Source organism: Clarias gariepinus, chromosome 10 (genome assembly GCF_024256425.1).
Source record: "Clarias gariepinus isolate MV-2021 ecotype Netherlands chromosome 10, CGAR_prim_01v2, whole genome shotgun sequence".
Classification (NCBI taxonomy): Eukaryota; Metazoa; Chordata; class Actinopteri; order Siluriformes; family Clariidae; genus Clarias; species Clarias gariepinus.
In genome coordinates this window covers 26,187,216-26,209,208 of record NC_071109.1, presented here as the reverse complement: position 1 = coordinate 26,209,208, position 21,993 = coordinate 26,187,216, and the positions used below count along the sequence as shown (strand labels likewise).

Below are 21,993 nucleotides of genomic sequence, written 5' to 3'. Positions count from 1 at the left end.
CCTAAGCATTTGAGTGCAAACCAGATATGATTCACTTAAACTACAGCTTTGGCTAAAATAAGTGCAGTGTAAGCCATATCCTGTATATGTAAATGGGATCTTGCACAATGCTCATTATGCAAAAATGTTAATTGATAATTGTTCATCTAATTTAATATTTGCTGGTCAGCATGCTTTGTTTGTGTGCAACGTCTGCAATGAGCTATATAAAGAATCCGACCAAAGAAGTAGAAGCAGATCAACTCTGACAATACAAGACAAGGAGAGACATGATGTGCATTCACGGCTGCACAGCAATTTAGAGCGTAATGAAATTTGATCCAGGCTAAAAAACACAGGTTATTAATGTCAGTCCAGGCTCTCTGTCTGAGAGTCTTTTAAATGCTCGTACTCATTCAATTTAGCCAATCTCACTTGATTTGGCTGAATATAAAGTGAGCCTGATTGTCCTACAACGGAACCTGTTTATCCTTAATAACATAATGGATACTGGCTACGAGAAAATCCTGGGACTGGATCTTGTGCTGTCAAGCATTTAGAATTTCACTGATAAGACTTTTCCACACAGGGGTGTCCTGGCAAGGGCGAAACTTCGTACATAAGAATTTGGGGTGATTTCACACGCCAAATGAGCTAAATTACAGATGGCCCTATAATGTTTATTAGTAAGTGGTGAGTAAGTGAGCCCACAGCACAAAGAACGTCTGTGAAGAGCTCAAAATAGACGTGGAACAAGTTCGGCTCTTTGCCTCCACCTTGTGGTCACTATCCTTCAATGCAGTGCGTAGAAATCAATAAACAGTGGTTCCTTTGCATGACAAAAGTGGGAAATACAGTGCACAGCAACAAATAGGTTGAAGCCAGTAACTCAAAATCCATCATGTGCATGCATATACGCCGAATATGATTATAAGATCATGGATGGATGGATGGATGCATCCATCCATGACCTATTAAACTGTCTAATACGTATATAGCGCCCTGTCTTAAAGTCGTCCTAATTGACTACCTGTATCCTGCATTACACTTACCTGGGAAGTAAGGCGCTATTGTGGCTTCAGCCAATCACTATTGAAGACGCAGTAGTTGCTCTGCTCCAATCAGAGACTCAAGGCCGTTGCTAGGCAACCGTAAGGATGCCTCTCTGCACTCGAGCATTGGGTTAGTATTAAGTTTGCGTCTTGCATTACTGAAGACGAAGCAGACGTCCTGTGATTAAAAAAAAGTTTCGACAGGACTGTGCTGGTTCAACACGAGGTTCTGAGATCTCTAAACGGTGTGTACTCATTTCATTAATTCAGTGTATTTTAATCCATGGTGTCTGTGAAGGTTTTAAACATTTACAGGTCTAGTAAACAGAATGTCTAGACCTCTAGTCTTTAAGCACAGAGGTGTGCCATCATGCGCATATATGTAAACTGTGCACCGATTAGTTTACTAGATAGTAATCCTTTTTTCAACACTTGTACCACTTATAGGATATAGTTTTTATTGGATGAGAATGAAAGCTCAAGCGATAAATGTAATTGACCTAAGAGATAAAATTAGATTTTAAATAAAGTCTAAATAGGCAGCACGGTGGCATAGTGGTTAGCACTATCGCCTTGCACCTCCAGAGTTTAGGTTCGATTGTTATGGTCTATGTGCATGGAGTTTGCATGTTCTCCATGTGCTTAGTGGGTGTCCTCCAGGTTCTTCGGTTCCCTCCCACAGTACAAAAACATGCAAAGTAGACTAATTGCCATTCCCAAATTGCCTGTTGTGTGTTTGTCCTGCGGTGGATTGACCACTGTCCAGCATGTACCCCGCCTCATGCCCAAAGTCTAGGCTCCAGACACCCCTTGATCCTGTATAGGATACACGGTTTAGAAGATATAAATAAATAATCTAAATGAGCATTCTTTAACATAACTTATCAGATCTAGCAAAGAAAAAGACCAAATGACTGATAGAGTTAGCCATTTTACCATAAGTGCCTTTAACAGATCACATGGGATCGATACATTTTACTGCTGACAAATCAGCCTTACTTTTCACCCGTAGCATCATCGCAGGATGAAAGCAAGCGCTAAAAATATTTAACACAAGAAAGCAACTGCTATTTCTTCTTTTTTTTTCTTTCAGAACTCAATATCGGCACTTAAAACTGTAGCTGAGGTCTTTCAACTTATTTACAGCCATCAGGTAAGTTAAAAAGTAGTCTAAATCTAAGTTCTTAAATGGCAACTGTCAGCTGTACATAAGAAGAATTATGATTTTGTGTTATGTAATATAATTGACAGGGTTAGTGAATCATGAATGTCCAAGTGGAAAGAAATTCCCAGAACCTCAGACCAGAGATGCCAGCCATCTTTGATGGCATGAAGCTGGCTGCAGTAGCCACTGTGCTGTACATCATAGTGCGCTGCCTTAACCTAACAAGTCCCTCATCAGCCCCTAAAATCACCTGTCGGAATACACCACTTAATCAATACCTGCTCAAGTCCTGCTCTATTCTAAACAAACAGTGAGTCTTCACATGTTTTACATACGCTTATCTATTTGTAGTTGATTCTTATATATATTTTGATACTTTGGATCACCTTTAATGTTATGTTGCTCCAGTTTCTTTAGTCTCAGAAACTACAGCAATTTGACTAAGGAAAGCTTATCTGAAATCAAACACATGACCTTTAGCCAACGTTTTTCCCTTTGATCTAATACATCATGCAACTAAAATGATATATACAGTGAAACCTTGGATTACGCGCATAATTCGTCCCGGAAGTGGGATCGTATTCCAAAACACTCGTAAACCAAATAAACATTTTCCATAGGAAATAATAGAAACTCAAATTATTCCACAGTCCAAAAAAATAAATACATTAAAATAATTAATATAAAATATAAAGTAGAGATAAAACAAATTAACCTGCACTTTACCTTTAAAAAAAGTAAAAATAAATCCTGACATATAGGTGTTTTCATTTATAAGCGCAGACGTTGTGTGTGTGTGTGTTTGGGCCTGTCGTTATGTGTGCGCGCGCACGTAATTTGAGACTGTGCCGGTTCACAAACACACATACACACACACAAACACACACACACACACACACACACACACACACACACACTAAAAGCGAGAGAGAGAGAGAGAGAGAGAGAGCATGTGAAATGACGTGCACGCACTTATATAAAACAGGCTAAGGGAGAAAATGGATTTTTAACCTTCTAATGAGACTTTCTTTTGCTTTACACGCACGCACACACGGTTGTTATAAGAAACAGTACATGCGCGCTGTACACACGCGCTTACAAACACAAAAAAAAAATATTTTTTACGCGCACACACGTGGTCACAGTGTTATAGTAAACAGTACACACGTGCACAGATATTGATTATACTAGTGAGAGACGCACACTAAGACCCAGCAGGGGAGACGATTACAAACAATTCCACAGTGCAAGAGAGAGAAAAAACATTGGCTCAGTAGTGATCACGTGACGCTCGGTACTCGTAAACCAAGACATGCTCGGTTTTAAGTAAAAATTTATTAAAAATCTTACAGAACACTCGCAAGCAGCATCACTCGCAACCCGAGGTTTCACTGTATATAATATGTGTTTGCAGGTACGTTCCACCATTACTATGGGGTAAAAGTGGACATTTTCAAACTGCGCTCTATGGAAAGATGGGTCGGGTGAACTGTCCTCAGCCCTGTGGCATGCGCTTGTATCTTCCAATGCACGATGGAGCTACAGCCACGTTTGACCTTTTTGAGCCTGTTGGTGATCATGTAACCGGTGGTAAGTTTATTTATTTAAACAGTATTAAATGCATATTATACAATGTTCTGGTAGATTACCAAGCCTGTCATATACAGTAGACTCGGCCGTTGGTTAATGGTAATTTTTATGTAAAACATTAACATTTTCAAAAATACTGGTACTATGTGAGGGTACCAGCACAATCCTGAGGATTTATTATGCCTATTCCTCAGTTTTTTATCTCATTTCAGATCAAATGAGCCTATGCAAATTTAATATATAAAAAGATGGCATCCCAAAAGTTGTCCCTGTTGGGCCCTTGAGGAAGACCCTCAACTGCTCAGATGTAAAATGAGATAAAAAGATGTAAGTTGCTCTGCATAAGGGCATCTGCTGAATGCAAAAGATGTGCATTTTGTGCTTACAGCAGATTATAAAGCTGCACAATTCAAAAACTGATCGTATTCCTGGAAATATACCATAACCCAATATCTCTTGTGACATTACTATGCCGGACGTGTCCGTTTGTGTGTAAATAACCTGTAGTCATAAATGAATTATTCTGTGTCAGACTCTTTGCCCGCAAGTAACAAAATAATGTTTGCTATCCTTTGGTACAGTTTTTCTTCCTCAAGTTTTAGAATCTGGGTTAAGAAAAGTTTACAAAGTCTGTACAAGTAATTAAATAGTTTTGTTTGAAGCAGTTAGATGTAAGTAACCAAGATATACAATAAAAATAGGAGTCATGTTTATTTGGGGGGTTATGGTAAAAATCAGTGGTTGGCCATCTGCCATGTAAGTCAAATTGCCTCTTTCTTTGAAAGTAGCCAGTTCTTGGCTATGTTCCTTTATAAAATGTTACGTTGAAAAGGGATGAACATAGTCTGCAACAATTTTTAGATTATATTTAATTATATTTTTTGTATATTTTTAAAATATATTAGATATTAATATTTTCTATAATAATATATAATGTTTATATATTATATTATAATTATATATTTTTTATGGATATCATGAATGCCAGACAATTATCATCCACATCATCACACTGCCACCACTGGGCTTCACCTCAAACAGAATAACCCCATGATTTCTAACACTTTTCTAAGCATGCTCTGAAAGGAACCTGGATTTACCCAATTCCTCAGGCACTACTCAGTGGTGCAACTGCTTCTGCACCCTCTGTAGGCATGCTTTTTTGCTAACAGGCTTTATCTGTTGTAGCCAATTTGAGTGATGGATTCTGAGATGACATTTTGCACAGTGCTGAAACATAGGACCTTAATGGGGACCTGTGCTTTACATGGCTAAATGCTTGTGTGGTGTATGCTCACAGATGACATAACCATGGTGATCTGCCCAGGGATCGGTAACCACAGTGAGAAGCATTATATCCGTACCTTTGTGGATCACTCCCAAAAGCATGGCTACAGATGCGCTGTGCTTAACCACCTGGGGGCCTTACCAAACATCGAACTCACCTCCCCGAGGATGTTCACCTATGGTAAGACCAGTAATTATGCATTGAAATACCTTGCCATGAGAAACAAGTGTTTGGCAAGCTTTAACACCTATTTCATCATTACGCTGGTGGACTGGAATTCTTTTTCGTCTGGGCGCCTGGCTATTTGATATGTGCAATTCCACTGTCCGGGTGTTTGGAGTAGTAGTGATGTAACACTCTAGTAATAGGACTAGCAGTCTGCATTCATATTACCATATATAGTTATAACACAGAGGAGAAAATAGAAGCTATTATAAAAATGTGTTTTTAACACAGCTTAGTCATTCCCATTTTTGGTTATACCAGTCTATTCCTGTGTTACAGGCTGTACCTGGGAGTTTTCAGCCATGGTGAGTTACATAAAACGTACATTCCCTCAGACCTGGCTCATTGTGGTGGGCTTCAGTCTAGGTGGGAACATTGTGTGTAAGTTTCTGGGAGAGAACCAGGCCAATCAGGACAGGGTGTTGTGCGGTATCAGTATCTGTCAGGGCTATTGTGCTCAGAGGTCAGTTTTAATTTTTATAGTGCATTCCATATTATTTTTTACTTAAGAATATAATATGCCTTGCTTTTTCATCAGGGTTACTGTTTAGTTTAGTTTATATTTTCTTTTCTTTCAGAGCCCATGATACATTTTTCCAGTGGGACAATTGCAGGAGAATTTATAACTTTTTCATGGCTGACAATATGAAAAAGATCATCCTGACCCACAAGTAAGCATTAATAAATAAGGAATTAAATAAGGAACGAGGAATTTTGCTATGACAGAATCTTAGCTTTATTTAATAGAAACTTTTTATTTTTATCCTGTTTAATAAAATATTAGTTTCATAAAACAGCTTATGTTTCATTAAAAAATATCCTTTTTTATTTATTTTATGTTACAGTACTAGGTCTTGAGACACTCCTCATTTCTTCATATGAAATTAAATTAAATGAAGTTATGTAGATTAAATGAAAAAAATCTGAAGAAATATTTGTAGGCTTCAAAGTGGCAAAGAATACAATTTTAAAATTGGTTGTTCATGTAACAACCTCAGCAGCAACCTCATTTCCCCTCTCATCTGTTCCAACCATTACCAGTATACCAGTGTACGAATCACTATGCAGTATGTCTGATGATTTTTTTATGCTTGAAAACCATTTCTCTGAAACTGGTTATGTACAGGGACTGGACTGAAAATGGGGGACAAAGCAGTTCTTCAGAAAACCTGGAGAACTATTCCTCAAGACTATATTAAAAATACATATAAGTCTGGCTCTTTGGAAGCAAAACATGAACAAATGACAACCACTCAAAACCTTTGCACAGTACTGTAGACGCTACAGTAGTTCCTGTTATCACTCTGCAATAATAGCTTTGAACACTCATTTCATCAGGCCCCTGTCTCTTTTTCTCTCTCGTTAAAAACTACACAACTTATCATATAGTACTACAGGGGAACCACCAATGGCATTGAAGTACTTAATTACAATTTAACCTCTAAGCACTGATGCAGGAGACTCCTCTTAAATACATGTTTCCGTACATATGCCTGATCAACCACTACGCATTTTCTTTTTAAATAAGAAGGCATTTTCAAAATGTGTTTTTATTAATAGTCTTTGATTATGTTTGCATCTGCCATACAAATCCCTGTGAATACTGCAGAAACAACTACACAAGAGAAAAAGCACATTAATTTACACTTTGCTGTTTTTTTAAATGTATAACATTTTGACAAATAAAACATAATAATTAAATGTACTTAAGTATAATAAAGTGTAATAACTCCTAAGTGTAACTGTTCTAGTCACTGAGTATTCTTAAGGATGTATAGATGTAATATTACCGTGTTCACTTCCAGAAAAAGCTTGTTTGGACCACAGTCTGGCAAACTGGATGCTGGAGACTTAAGGTCTCTCTACATGGCCACATCTCTTGCTCAGATTGATGACTGTATCATGAGGTACAATTTGATTAAATCCAATTTAGTTCGTTTTTTTTTTTTTTTCAATATTTGTTTGGAATGCATTGGTGCCCTTTTGTGTTTTATGTGTTTGTATCAGTTGTATTTGCACAGAATATTTGAAGTTAGCCTTCTGCAAGAACAGCTTTACAGTAAGGGGATGATTTTCTAAAGTGTTTGGAGCAAGGAAATCTCCTCCGCTGAAATCCGTTCGTGTTCTCGTCATGTCAAGAAAATCTGCTAAAGGCTTTGACGGTTTCGGCTTCAGGTTGACTATCTGTTCATTTATTTCTCTTTAGAAAGTTCCATGGTCATAATTCCTTGAAAGAGTTCTATGAGAAGGAAAGCTGTGTACATTACATTCGCAATGTAAGTGGGCTGGATTATTAAAAAGTGATCACAGTAGTTATACTCAACATTATCATCGTAGTCGTTTAAATGACATGACAATAATGCGTATGTAATTTATCTTGCACCTGTCAGGTTAATGTTCCTCTTCTCGTGATTAATTCATCAGATGATCCTCTTGTCCATGAGTCTCTTCTGGACATACCTCACACCCTGGCAGGTAACTTGTTCACAAATGTATTAATTAGTATTTAAAAAATAAAGAATTATTATTATTAAGTATTCTAGATGTCTAGAAGGTTTTGTACATGTATAAAAAATGTAAAGTACATAGCAACCTTCTCCCATATATACACTCTGTTAGAGGAACCCAGTTTACAAACTCGGACAGTTAACTGTATGTGTTGCATAAGCTCCGTGCTCAGACTCTGGTGCTGAATTTTTCAGGGTCATGTGATCCATTTTCCCCTGAGTGATTATTTATTAGGTGGTATGCACGCTACATTCTCCACAACAGATCTTATCAGATCAGATCAGATTATGTCCTGTCTGCATGCCTTCCAGGAAAGCACTGTGACTGTTAACAGACACCACAATCATTTTATTGTGAGTGAAATTATTATACTCAATGGACAACATGTACCTTTCCAGAGTGGTAAATATTTTCAGACTGATACCTGTCAATTACTTTTTTGAATTTCTTTAAATCGTTTTGCTTTTTTTTTTTTTAGATCTTTTAGCATGCTTTACTTTGTCAGACAGGTACTATTTAAGCAATTTCTTGATTCAACAGGTCTGGTAGTAATCAGACCTGGGTGTGGCAAGTAAAATTTAACTCAGCTTTCCAATAATTACAGTTCATTCATTATTTATCAAGGGGGCAATTGCATTTTCACAGAGGGCCAGGTAGGTTTGGACAGCTTTTTTTCTCTTAATAAATGAGAACATCATTTATGAGTTTGGAAAATGTGTGTTTTTCACCACAGGGCTGAAATGCTTTATGGTTCAGTTCTGATCTCTCATTCAGCATGCCTTTTATCAGGGGCTCCATATATCTCTGTAATCACATGTCCACCACCTTCCATCCTGTATAGAGGAGAGCTTTGACACTCAGGGTAATCCTTGTTTTCACTAAAAAGAGATAGCTGCTCTCAAGATCCTGTGGTTTAAATGGAGCATTGATGGTTCTCTGTCACTGGCCAGGAAGGAGAAACATCCAATGTTTTAGGATTGTACGCAGAGTTTGTCATGTACGTAACCACTTTTGTTCTCCACAGAACATAAAGAGAATGTAATATTTGTGCTGACACAGCATGGAGGGCATATGGGCTTCTTTGAGGGCACCATGCTCTTCCCTCAGCCTCTTACCTGGATGGACAAAGTCATCATCAGCTATGCTAATGCCATCTGCCAGAGGAAGAAGGAGTACCCACAGTATCACCAAGCCATGGACTGTACAGAACTCAAAGGCAAAGCTTAGCACAGGAAAAAGACCACAGCAAACATAATTTTCTTTTCACTCATTATCAAGTGTAACTCGAATGCATTCAAGGACTTTCAAAGGCTGACTCACTTGTCTCCGTGTATACTGAATTTAAAAAAAAATGGAGACACATGAAGACAGTAAATAACACACTTTCTATGTTCCCTCACCACAACTGTACAATACACAGTAGTAAGGGAGCTTCTTCTGTACAAGCTTGTTTTTAGTACTGAAGTGAGCATATGTCTATAAGTGATCAAGTGCATTTAAAAATAATAATACATATCATAGTTCATTTTAGTTAATATGATGGTAACATTTACATGGTGACTTAATGTCTACAAAATAGACACTTTCAGCAGAAGAAGGATTTGTGTTTGCACAAATACTGTCAGTTTATCATGCTGCCTTACACACTGATAAGATTGCTGTAGTCACTATTTGCTCTCCGGTAATGAGTAACCGCTAATGATTTGCTAGATGGCTCTCTTTGGGGACAAAATTCAGTTTACATGCTTTTCTCTCAGACGGGTGCTGTCTCCATCTGGTGGACTTCCCGCAACATTAAATGTAACTATAAATGAATAAAAGTATGTGTAAGTATTTAACAAATAAAACAGCACTTTAGGACATTTCTACCAGTAATGCTTTCATCCCATTGCTGATTTTCTTTATGACAATGTGTCCTGTCTTGCTTTATTCTTTGCATAGAGCAAGTTGGCAGCATGGAGGCTTATGGTTAGCACTGTAGCCTTGCACCTCCAGGGTACAGGTTCGATGGAGTTTGCATGTTCTCCCCGTGCTTGGTCGGTTTCCTCCAGGCATACCAGTTTCCTCCTATAGTACAAAGACATTATATAGGCGTTCCCAAATTGCCTGTAGTGTGTGAATGAGTGTGTGAATGTTGACCTAAGGTCCTTCCACAGCGAAAATGAACACAATGATCACCACTGGCCTCCACAGTCCCTAGTTGAACTACAGAGGTTTCTAGATGGATAGATGTATGGATTAATGGGTAGAGCAAGCTGTAAACGTGAATTAATGTGGCTTTATTTTTGCTTAAAATCTTAATCAGATGATAGGATAGGGACAGCATTTTGTACATTTCGCCAGCCAGAAAAGACCATAAAAGGACCATATGACAGTATGTATATGAGTTCTTTTCAGCAATAAATCAAACTAAATGGATAGTTAAATGCATCAAGCATCAGTGACCATCCCAAATTCTTTACAGTTACATAGAGATTTTGTAAATATGGATAAATGTCCTGGCCATCTGAACCGGAAATATCATACAAGCCTAAAACTCTAAGTAAACTATTTTAAAACCATTGTTGTCCTTTATTCTAAATCATGTAATTACTCAGCGCAGATATGACATAATTATCCATTCCCTCGGGTCAATTATTTAAACATTCATGAACATTTTGTTTAATCAGATTATTTAGTTTTGTTTGGATATCACTTACAAACACATTTTGACACATTATTCAGTATGCTATAATACTAAAACATACACACTGACTAGCAAAGTATTTTAAAACATATTATAATAATATTTTTTAGTCAAAAAGTTTTGCTGCTATTGCCTTGCCGTCATATTTGGCACCCTTCCCTTCAAACTCTGCAGGCAGGATGTCAGCTTCAAATTCCTTATAGTAGCTCTCCAATTCCTCTCCATGGACAAACACCTTCAGAAACATGCGACAGGCAAAATGCTTAGTCAGCTTAAGATGTACAGATTAATGCATTTAGAACAGCGTTATTATACACATTCTATACACCCATCAGCCATAACATTACAGTGCAAATGCATTATTCCCCTTTTGCCACTGGGGCAGCTCTGTCTACACGGCTCCGCAAGACTTCTGGGGGTGTGCTGTGGTTTCTGACACCAGGAAGTTGGACCTTTGAGTGCTATCGGTTTTAGCATGGGGTCTCCATGGATTGGACTTGTTTGTCCGCCGTATCCCATGGGTGCTCATACAAATAGGGATCCAGGGAGTTTGGAGGCCGGATAAGAGGCCTAGTGGGTCCTGTGCATGGGGGATGTGGTGCACTGGGTGTTCTGGTGCCTTTCTATCACAGACAGCACTGATGTCTTTTCAGCAAATTGTCCTACATTAGCTTTTCTCTGGGATTGGATTAGATTTGCTAATCTCTGCTCCCCACAGGCATAAATGAGCCTTTGGTGCTCATGATTATGTCACCAGTTTACTGGTATATAATTGATAATTCATTTTAATGTGTCAATATTATGCAGTGTTCATGTTACGGCTGCTTGTTGTATTTATAAAAAAAAAAAAAAGGACAGTTTAGTTGAGACCCTCAGCTGCTCACCCTCTCCAGGAGTTTGCTCTTCAGCAATGGTTTGACCACATTGTAGGTGGTAGTGAAATACCAGGGCTGGTGGATGAAGTGCACTGCTTTAAAGCGAGCAGGGAAAGAGTCCTGGTTAAGGGCAGAGATTCAAAATTAGAGTTTTGAAATTTTGATGATCACTTCTAATCTTTCTAATCCACACATACTGTAATCTCAGTCTTTATAAACAGAAGTCTTTATTAATAGAAGCATCCACCCTGAAACACATTAAATGTATTTATATCAATATGTATGATTGTGATTATGGTGCTATTTTATTTCTTAATTTCCATTACAAGGGCTAAATCTCACTGGCAGCAGGCATTGTGGGTAATCTGGGAAGACATTAGCCTAAACATTAAACATCAACGGACGTATTCAACTGGCGCAAGAAGTTCTAGCTTAAAAGAGTGCTTAGAACGCCTTTTACCATTTTACTGACAGTGGTAAGATCTTCAGTTTAAACTCATGTTCATTTCAAACTCCAAAAGTATTAATGGTAAGGCAATAGTTTACCTCACGTTACTGTCATAATGGTAATTTAGCCAGTAAATAATGTGTAAGAGATTTTCTTTCCAAACCAGTAATGGACCAGTCAAACATGAGCAATAAAAGAAGAACTAACAAAGTAAATAAAAAAACTCTATTTAATTTTTAATGCATTTAAAAAGTAACATGCTAGTCCTTTATAGTGGATTTTTAGTTTAACAGTAAAAGAAAGCCTGATAAGGTATGGACATGTTGCATGGACCAACTGAACTGACCAATATTTAAAGCACTTAATTTCTGTAGTTGTACAAATACACATGGCTGGAAATGTTCTGGAAATTACCTGCAACATGTCTACCATTTTCTTCAGTTCTGTAGGTTTAATACCAGAAGCCTGTTGCATGGTGAAGCCTTTGAAGTTCTCAATGATGCAGAAGCCATTAATCTGAGTCTCCTCATTCTCCAGCAACTTCTCCAGGATTACACAGTAAGCTCTGATGATCTACGATGAAGAGATGTAGTTTTACTTTCATAACAATAATAAAAAATATGCTAAGTCATGAAATACTTACCCTCTTTCCTAAAAGTAAGAATTCTCACCTCATCAAAGGTGATCTCTTCATAGTCCCAGTTCTCAATGTTGAAGAGGAGCACTACACGGCCATATTTATCTCTTCTAGATAGGATCCCTGGATAACCAGCTTCAATAGTGCTGCGAACAGCCTCCGGGCTTAAATTCTCAAAGAGCTCAGGATAATCTCGTCTGAAACGCACATAACCTAAAACAAAGCATCATCACTGTGATTAAGAAATGCATTTAGGTTGCACAGTTTGCTTTTGTTCTACCAATACTGACTATGTAAACACTGTAAACTTGCTTACTGCAAAGGAGTGTAAATGGTATGTAGCCTTTACATACACTCATCTCACCTTTCATGAGCTCAAAAGCTCTGCTGACATCATATTTTCTAGCTCGAATGAACCTAACCAGGAAGGCATCAGGTTTCTCGATAAGCATTCCCTGCACCGCTTTGGCAAGGTCATCCCCGCTGTCCGCCTTCTCTTTAATCATGTCCTTCAGTTCCTTCACTGCTGACACTTTTTTCTCCTCTGTTTCATTCAGCTCATCTTTAGCCTATAATGACCAGTAAATATCACACTGGTGTATAGAACAACAGCTGCAATGGAAATATATACACAGTACTGTGCAAAAGTCTTATTCACCTTATTATATGCTGCACCAATTTTGTTATATATGTTTATCATGTCTGCATAATTATGTACAAAATCATCAGTATTTCCATATATAACATAAAAAATAATAAATAACTAACATTACAGGAAAATATATGCGTGGCTGTAGAGAAAAAATATATAATACAAGACAGACCAGTTTTCAGATGGAAACAAAAAACTAATGTACGCTCCTGGGGTTTGCAGAAAAATAGAAAGGAGCGAGTGTGACAAAGTTACCTGTTTTCTTATAAAACTGCACAAATCTGTGTCTAAAACTCCTGTTTTTAAGCAATGGGTTTTCACTCCAAATATTGACAGTTTATTTTATTACTATTCATTGCTCTTTATAGAACTTTTTTTTTAATGCAGAAATGTTTTCATCTTTTGCTCTCTCTCTCTCTCTCTCTCTTTATATATATATATATATATATATATATATATATATATATATATATATATATATATATATATGATGGATAGAATTGCTTATGTAGATAATTTATACTAAAACCAGTGTTTAATAACAGCAGATGGTCTGTAAACACACCTTCTGTACAGTGTGGTCAGGAAGCTTGGCACAAGGTCCGAACACTGACCCATGGTCCTTTATTGTCAGATGCTCCAATTTAGCCCTAAGCATCTGCTCTTCCTCTGACACCATGCGGAATGTTCCACCCTGCTCAAAGATACCAGCTTTGAAAAAAAACACACACACACACTAATCTAAAGCCTCTGTTCTTCTGAGAGGCAGGCCCAAATAATAGGTGCAGCTATGAGGAAATGCTAAGCTGACTCACATGAATTCAGTAAAGCCTGGTTTATGCAGAGCTCACACACTCTTAAACTGGAGTTCACAGCTGGGAATATTTGCTTACTGAACTATACTATACCATTCTGCTCTATACTATACTATACTATTAATGTGAGTGAGCATTGTTGAGAATGAAATGATTTAAATTAATAAAGCTAATTGCATAAAGATAATGTAAATATAAGAGCATAATTTAGGGGGAAATAAAGCAGTTTCTAATGTCATGTTAAGACTTTTAGGTCAATAATGCTTTTTATACATCATGATGTGATAGATTTAGCTTGAAACTCAAAACTATTATTTTTAAATTTAATTGAGCCCACCCCAGTGTGCCTAATTATGTATTGTCTAGTATGTTGTATATGGAACGTGTAGGACAACCAAGAAAATATTAGAAGTACAGTACTTACAACAATAGCCATTGATCCAGAAGACCAGTACAGTGTTAAGAAAACTGGAAGTAGTACTAGGACAGAACTTTAGAAATGCCCTTATTGTACCTATTAACACAGTGGGTTTTTTTCAGTATACATAAAAAATATACAAACTTTATATAAGTTATAATTCCTGGGGATTTATGATATCAATGTAAACTGATTAACTTTTCTCACTTAAAACCAATCCTTGATTCATATCCAATCTGATGCATTTCAAAAAATCATTGCAATTAGCAAACATTTTAGTGTAGTGCTTAATAATTAACAACCAAATCTTACAAAGAAACGGATCATTCACAACATGTTGGACTAATAATAAATACCCATACCTTCATCCAATTCCCATATATCACTAACAAACAACTCATTATTCAAATTATTGCAAATATTCCAAATACAATGTGGCAGCAAAATCCGGCACATTAAACCTATACACTTTATAACACAAGCACAAAGCATATTCCAGGCCAAGCTTTCTCATGACTTACCTCACACGAGGCCGTGCAGCTTAAGGGTCTGTCACAAACACTGTGGTGAGAAAAGATTTTGCCGTCTTCAACCATTTGTAGTAGTATCCCCTCCCACTGGATTAACCCCATCACGAAGGATTACACGGAACAGATTTTATATTAATTAGAACAAAAATAACTGAAGGAAAGAGAAATAAGTGACCAACAGTAATAAACTTTAAAAATAAGTTACACAATTACAGTACATGTACACAAATCCTATGAGTTAGTCTATAGCAGGGCACTAAAAACATACATTTACACATTTACATTCGCCAATATTTCATTCATTCAGCCTGTGTTTAGGCGGCTTGGGGGAAAAAATAGATATAGGGATAAAATCTAAATCATTGACCTTGGGATTTTGGAGGTACCACTGAGGCTCAGCTCTGTCTACAGTACTCAACCACCTAGTTTTTTCTACATTTATATTTCATGAAAAAAAAAATCTCATTTTTGTTCACAATTGGCCGTCAACTTTTATGCTGTCACTTAAACAGTATATGCACATTCACATACAAAAATAGCATGTACTGAAGTCCTTATATAATGTACAGTATATAGAGAAATGATTTCAGAATAGCTAGCGTCAAATAATAATTAATAAATTATAGTGAAAATTCACATTGTGTTTACCAGGGCCAAAACTATCCATTTCATTATTTCCCTTGTTACATCACTGCATGTTTCCCCCTGATGCAAGCTGTAATCTTTTAAGTCAGGATTTAGCCTATCAAAGAGGGGGTCTGTGTGCCTAAGGCCATGGTAATGGCACAACAATGCTAAGCTCTGTGCTGCCCAAAACTCTGGAGGACATGTGCTGGACACTTCGGGACCAAGGTTGCTGGACTGGGGGTAAACTTAATTGCTTCACCAATACCCTTTTTAACAACTATAGCTCAGGTTCTTAATCCATTCATGATACATGATGCACCATAGGACAAGAACAAAGTTCCAGCCTTAATGCAGGTTTATTATTGGCATTCTGCAACTATTACAGCGGAGGCATTATAAAGATTTTGACACAAGTGTAACAATCAGGTGTTGTGTAGTAATTCCATTCCAGTTTAGATCAAGACTCCCAAGACAAATCATCCAGCTTGTGGCTCAAAGGTGAATGAGAATTAAATGTCAGCATTACAAGGGTGATTAAATCCAGAGGTGGAGTTACTGTAACTACTACAGTGCATTTATTCCATGATACTTCCTTTGTTTTGCCGTTTGCTTGTCCTGTTTACAGTATATTTAGCTCATTTCTATGATTATCCACTGTTTACTCTTCTAGTTTTAGCTTAACACTTTAAATCAAAAAAGGAAATTTCCAACAATGTCAAATAAATGGCCCTTACATGTGTAGTTATAGAAACTCCAATAAAGCATGTTCTTTTAAAATTCAGGAATACAATTCAAAAAAACAGTAAGTGTACACAGATTATTTATATCATTAACACAGTAAAACACATTTACACAGATATATCAATTAGTCAACTGGTGACAGGAGCCTAAGCATCACCCATTCGTGCTGGGACCAAATGCCAGCCCATCTAGTCTGATCCCATAGAAAAGCCAATGCTGGCCAAGATGGAAAGGCATGAGTACACCCAGTGCCCCAAAGCCTGCTGCACACTGGGCCCAGGAGGCAAAGAGCCTAAGGCCTACAAATTCCCCATATCTTAAACTAATCAAGTACCCGTGGGATTTGCTGGACAAACAAGTCCGATCCATGGAGGCTGACGGCAGTCATCACAGCACAATCCCGGAGGTCTTGTAGAATCAAGGCCATGACACGACAGAGCTACCCAGGAAGCACAAAAATAACTATATTAATGCATTCTTTATAAAAAAAAAAATTAAAAAAAAACATTGTGTGTAAGTAACTCACACAAATGTAAGACACTATATAAATTTAATTTTTAAAAAATAATAACAGACTTGATGAAGTTTTCTGTATGGAAAAGATTTCTGAAACATTTCTGAAGGGTTTCTCCAGCATCAGCACTTAATGCTGGAGCATGTGTCTATAACATTTCTAACAGGGAGGGCCATTTTTTTTTCTTGGCAATGAAAAAAGCTGAATTTTGCTCATTTTACATTTTGGGTTGGTAATATTAACTTTGCTTCATGTTAGGCCAACCTTCTTGTTTATCCATACTTGGGCTGGACCAGCACTAAAGGTAATAATAACAGCAAATGCTAGCCACTGGATCACTAGCAAACCTTAGTTTAACCTTGTATAATATGCTTTTAACATTAGTTTTGTTTCAGACTAAAGCAGAATTATTAACACAAACCAAGAAGGGTGCAATGTAATCTTTATTAAACCATTGTCACAGTGATTATGCACAGTAAACAAGACTACTGTGAACAAGATCTACTGTATATAATTTATATACAAGTTATATAAATATGCATATACTGAGCCACATTGGAGTTACTCACAGCTATTCTTACCAATTTTGTGAGTTAAACAATGTCCTAAGAATCCTGTGACTTCATTTAAGAACAAGTATCAGTCTGCACAAGGCAGTTTAGAGGTAATAATAAGAGCATTTGTCATTACAAAGGCAAACGTAGCTATTGCTGTCTCCAGTAATATCAAGTGCATTATACCAATCTAAAGGTTCTTGTGTGTGAGAACAAAGACAACTATGAAGATGCACAAAAACTGTTTGTTTTGGACCATTCAAATGGTAGAATACCTCGAATGGCCATTAAACAGTTTAATTTCTATAAAATAGTTTGTAGTGAAGCTGGCTATCACTTGCACATACCCGAGGTCTCCTAAAAATTCACAACAAGAAATTCTGCCAACAGCCCACACGGTGGACTTATACAAGTTCAGTAAGATTACAGTCCAAGTTTTTATGCTGTACGTTTTCTCATTCTGGTAAACTATCGGGCCAGTATTCGTCCTGCATGTAGTGCTCCAGAGAAAACGTTTCAGTGGCTGAATCTGAATTTTGGAATTGAGGCTGGAAAATTTTTTCCCACTCCTCTTCCACCAGCTTGTAGAGGTCTAGAGCAGCAAGAGCATCTTCCACAGAGCAATGACCAGTGTTGCCAACCTAATCGAAAAAAAAAAAAAAAAAAAAAAAAGACCATAAACACATTTAAGCTTAGACAAAATCATGTCTTAGGCATGCAATATTATATATATATATATATATATATATATATATATATATAAATAACACACACACAGTATATAAAAAACAGGAATTCTGTTTGGCCTGCCACCGGTACTTATGGCGGGTGAGTCACTGGTGTGTCAGAGGTGTTCCTTAATGCATGAAGCACTAGGCAGCGTCATCATGTGATTCAGCAGATTCATGTGATTGCTAGATCATTACTAGGTGGATGTAAGCGAGTGTGGCCACAGGTAACCTCTAGATCATTAGTTCTTGACCAATAGTTTAAAATTTTCTACCATGGCTTTTGCATTTGTCTTCAGAAACACTTAGTAGGGACAACAAATAAAATCATACCTGTATTTTTCTGTTGAGAAGACTTCTTGCCAGTTTCTTAAGAGACATGCGTCCGCTAGTAGGACCATACAGCTGTTGCAACAGATGCGATGAAGAAGTGTCTCGAACCATGTGATCTGGTATGCTGATTCCCAAGACCGCAAAGTCATGACACAAGGAGTGACCAATTATTATCTTTCCTTTAATGATCTGCAAAATCTAAGACACAGCATTTATATTAGAGTTTATACTGCTCATTAATAAATACAGCAGGACTAAGCTAAAATTAAGGTGGTACCTCATTTCTTGCTTCTTCATAGGGCAAAGCCTTTCTCAAGTGCTCCTCTTTAATGCCACTCCACCGTGTCCGGTAGTCTGTGACAGGCCGAAGGGGGAGGACATACTTGTCATAGACCACTGTTCCAGAGTAATTTATCAAACTACAGCGGGCAAGTTCACTAAACTGTCCATTCGGGCCTGTCCCCACCATCTCACAGTCCATGGATAGCAGCATGGAGGGCTGAACCCAAACACAGGGAGAACTCCGGCCGCTGGCGGGAGGACTGAACTCTGATGAGAAACCACTGTCCACTTCCCAGGTGTCGCTCAGTGAACCTGTACATTCGGACTCACTTGTATTACAATGGGTTTTGATCCTTTTTCCTCCCCATGAGGACCCATGCTCCAACACCTCACTCTTTCTTTTGAGCTCTTGTCGAATTTTCTGGCATTTCATTACACAGTTGCTTTTCTTCTTGACTTTATGTTGCCGTGAAGTTTTTGCCAAGACAGAGCAGAGAGAAGACGACTCCATGTTGTGGCCTCTCTCTCTCTCTCTCTCTCTCTCTTTCTCTCTCTCTCACACACACACACACACACACAGGCTGTGCTATTGTACTGTTACTGAGAGGTCCTAATGCTGACTTTTCTAGAACAGCTACACCTGGAATAAATATAAAAGACAACAAAACAATTGACAAGTGGGAATTTCCTTATGTAGCAATAAAGACTTAAAATAACTTGTAACACTGAAGCTAGAATGTTATAATGTCAATAGTTTTAACACCCCTCAGGGGATATGAGTTAACTGGGCTACCAGTGTGAAACATAATCATGAACATCTTAACATTACAGCAGGTCAAAAAGAAGAACAACCGGTAAGACAACCGGTTATTTCCTCGTTGCTGTTTGTTTCTGCTTGTTTTTTCATTAAAGTTATTATCGGTTGGTTTCACAGCTAACGTTAACGGCTGACTATCATGACACGCACATATTTAGCTGAGAAACTATATATTAAACGAAAACAAAAAGCCTTATGTAAACAAAATAAGAGGGAAATACGATAACTTACATGTTATGACTTTAAGTGGTTTAAAAATATGTCATATTGGAGAAAAACCTACCTCTGTACCAGACACGTGTAACCGGCAACGAGATGAAGGAAACACGTTGCAGCATCCGCTAACGCGATTGGTCGATTTTTTTCCCGAGCTCTGATTGGACGGTTGTGGCTCAACCAATCACATCCGAGAGCAAAGTTTAAAGTTATTACACACCAACATTGTAAAGAATAAATACATTAATTAATTAATTAATTAATTAATTAATTAAAAAATTATTTTATAAAAAAAAAAAGATCACTTAATTTAATTTTATAATAAAATATATTATTTTATATTATGTATTATGCAGTATTATTCCTATTAGTTAATTATATAAATACATATATTACAATACTATAGCCTAATACTTGTGATTTAATATATCTTTTATTCTTAGCATTGCACTATTAACTTATGATCAGTTCTCTACCCTGTGTTTACTGTAAGATATACAGTGTGCAATCACATCTACAAATCAGTTGTTACTGTCTCTACTGCTGCTGGATATCTTGAATTGATGTTTGGGATAACTAAAGTATCTATCTATCTATCTATCTATCTATCTATCTTAGCATTGTCGCCTTTCACCTCCAGGGTCCTGGTTCGATTCCCAGCCAGGCTCGATTTCCGTCTCTGTGTGCATGGAGTTTGCATGTTTTCCCCATGCTTGGTGGGTTTCCTCCGGGGACTCCGGTTTCCTCCCACAAGCCAAAGATACGCAGGTTAGACTAATTGGCTTTCCGAAATTGCCCGTAGTGAATGAAAGTGTGAGGGTGTGTATGTGTGCCCTGCGATGAATTGGCACCCTGTCTCCCGCCTCGTGCCCTAAGTCTCCTGGGATAAGCTGCAGGTTCCTGCGACCCTGAATACAAGGATAAAGTGGTATAGAAGATGAGTGAGTGAGTGAGATCATCATCAGCATCATAATAATAGTTATTGTTGGTATCATAATTGTTGTTTTTTTAATTGAAAAAAAGCTTTAAAAGGCTAAAGAGGGTTATAATTCATAAAATCAATAAATATGAAACCAGCTGTACTATTTTAAACAAACCAATTAATTTACCAATGATTTGTCATGATGTGCGTTTTTTTATGTGGTCAGAGACAAACCAAATTTATAAAGTCTTATAGTTTATGCAAGTAGCATTGCTTCAATTATTGCATTATTTTAAGGGCCATATTGAAAGGAAGATGCTAAATGGAGCATTGGAAAATTTGTCTCATGTAGTGTTTTGTATGAGCTCATGGTGAAAGTATGTACAGTACAGTATAGCTTACGGAGTACTTTTAATGTCCAGCAGGGGGAGCAAAACAGTTATTCAGTTAATCATTCGTTCATTTTAAGTAAGCACTTTTTTTTTATCGTGATGAAGTGAGATGAGGAGTTAAAACTGAATGTGAGCCAGGAAGTCAACCCTAAATGTGCACCATGCACTGTTACATTCACATCTAGGGGCAATTTAGCAGATACGCCTAATTGTATGTTTTATTTATTTATTTTACTTTTTTTGTAAGAAAGCCTGAAAACTCCGAGGAAACCCACTGGACTCACAATAAAACAAAATCCTATGTAATAAATAGTAGGTTTGGTCTTTACCTTTGATAGACCGTTTTTGTTTTGAAAAGAATATGAAAGGAACACTCCTACATACACCCCACACAGATTTCCGTAATAGTATCCGTTTTTTGGGTGGGGCTACTGAGCCAACAAAGATGACAGGAAATGCATTTAAGATTTAGTTGTTTGTCAAATTGTTATAGATAAAGTGTTCATTTTTTTATTTACTTTATAGGAGTTCACTATTAAATCTTTTCACGAAAGTTCTGAAAATGTATTCCTCAAACCTCTGCTATAGCAGTGAAAACAAAATACTGTACCATATTGACTGCCTGTATTATTATATTGCTACTAACCAGCATGTTATATTTACAATTACTATATCTATATCTATGTCTATGACTGACTATCTTTTCGCACTATCCTTTATTGTGCCTCTTGTTCTTGTTTTAGGATAAATTACACTTTTTGTAGTCCTTTCTGTGTCATAGTTTAATTTAGTTCTCTGCAGTCTCATGTAACTCTGTGTTGTTTTGTGTAGCACCATGGTCCCAGGGCAACATTGTTTACTTTCACTGTGTACTGTACAAATGTTATACAGTTGAAATAACAGCAAAAACCACTCGACTTGACTAAACCTGTCTGCACATAGCTCATCCCTACCTTTGTGTTTGTGGGTTTGTGTGTGTGTGTGTGTAGTGCTGCAAGG

At 37.2% G+C, this 21,993-nt stretch overlaps 3 protein-coding genes across 3 annotated transcripts; 1 reads left to right on the top strand and 2 right to left on the bottom strand.

Annotated features, from left to right (window-relative positions):
• The first annotated feature begins 1,188 nt into the window (after window positions 1–1,188).
• On the top strand, window positions 1,189–9,527 carry abhd2b (abhydrolase domain containing 2, acylglycerol lipase b). The gene is made up of 11 exons (XM_053506258.1): window positions 1,189–1,276; window positions 2,125–2,184; window positions 2,283–2,506; window positions 3,611–3,786; window positions 5,087–5,254; window positions 5,579–5,762; window positions 5,878–5,970; window positions 7,105–7,206; window positions 7,506–7,575; window positions 7,690–7,774; window positions 8,832–9,527. The coding sequence occupies exons 3-11, from the start codon at window positions 2,295–2,297 to the stop codon at window positions 9,032–9,034; spliced, it is 1,293 nt and encodes a 430-aa protein (XP_053362233.1). The 5' UTR covers window positions 1,189–1,276; window positions 2,125–2,184; window positions 2,283–2,294; the 3' UTR covers window positions 9,035–9,527.
• Window positions 9,528–10,071: 544 nt separating this feature from the next.
• rlbp1b (retinaldehyde binding protein 1b) lies at window positions 10,072–14,917 on the bottom strand. Its single transcript, XM_053505249.1, has 8 exons — window positions 14,860–14,917; window positions 14,345–14,434; window positions 13,671–13,799; window positions 12,818–13,022; window positions 12,488–12,666; window positions 12,231–12,389; window positions 11,378–11,488; window positions 10,072–10,728 (listed from the first exon to the last, which is right to left on the bottom strand). The coding sequence occupies exons 2-8, from the start codon at window positions 14,354–14,356 to the stop codon at window positions 10,600–10,602; spliced, it is 924 nt and encodes a 307-aa protein (XP_053361224.1). The 5' UTR covers window positions 14,357–14,434; window positions 14,860–14,917; the 3' UTR covers window positions 10,072–10,599.
• A 2,288-nt stretch (window positions 14,918–17,205) lies between these two features.
• isg20 (interferon stimulated exonuclease gene) lies at window positions 17,206–19,862 on the bottom strand. Its single transcript, XM_053506208.1, has 4 exons — window positions 19,748–19,862; window positions 18,643–19,287; window positions 18,366–18,563; window positions 17,206–17,945 (listed from the first exon to the last, which is right to left on the bottom strand). Exons 2-4 carry the CDS (start codon window positions 19,156–19,158, stop codon window positions 17,760–17,762), a joined length of 900 nt encoding a protein of 299 aa, XP_053362183.1. The 5' UTR covers window positions 19,159–19,287; window positions 19,748–19,862; the 3' UTR covers window positions 17,206–17,759.
• Between the last annotated feature and the right edge of the window lie 2,131 nt (window positions 19,863–21,993).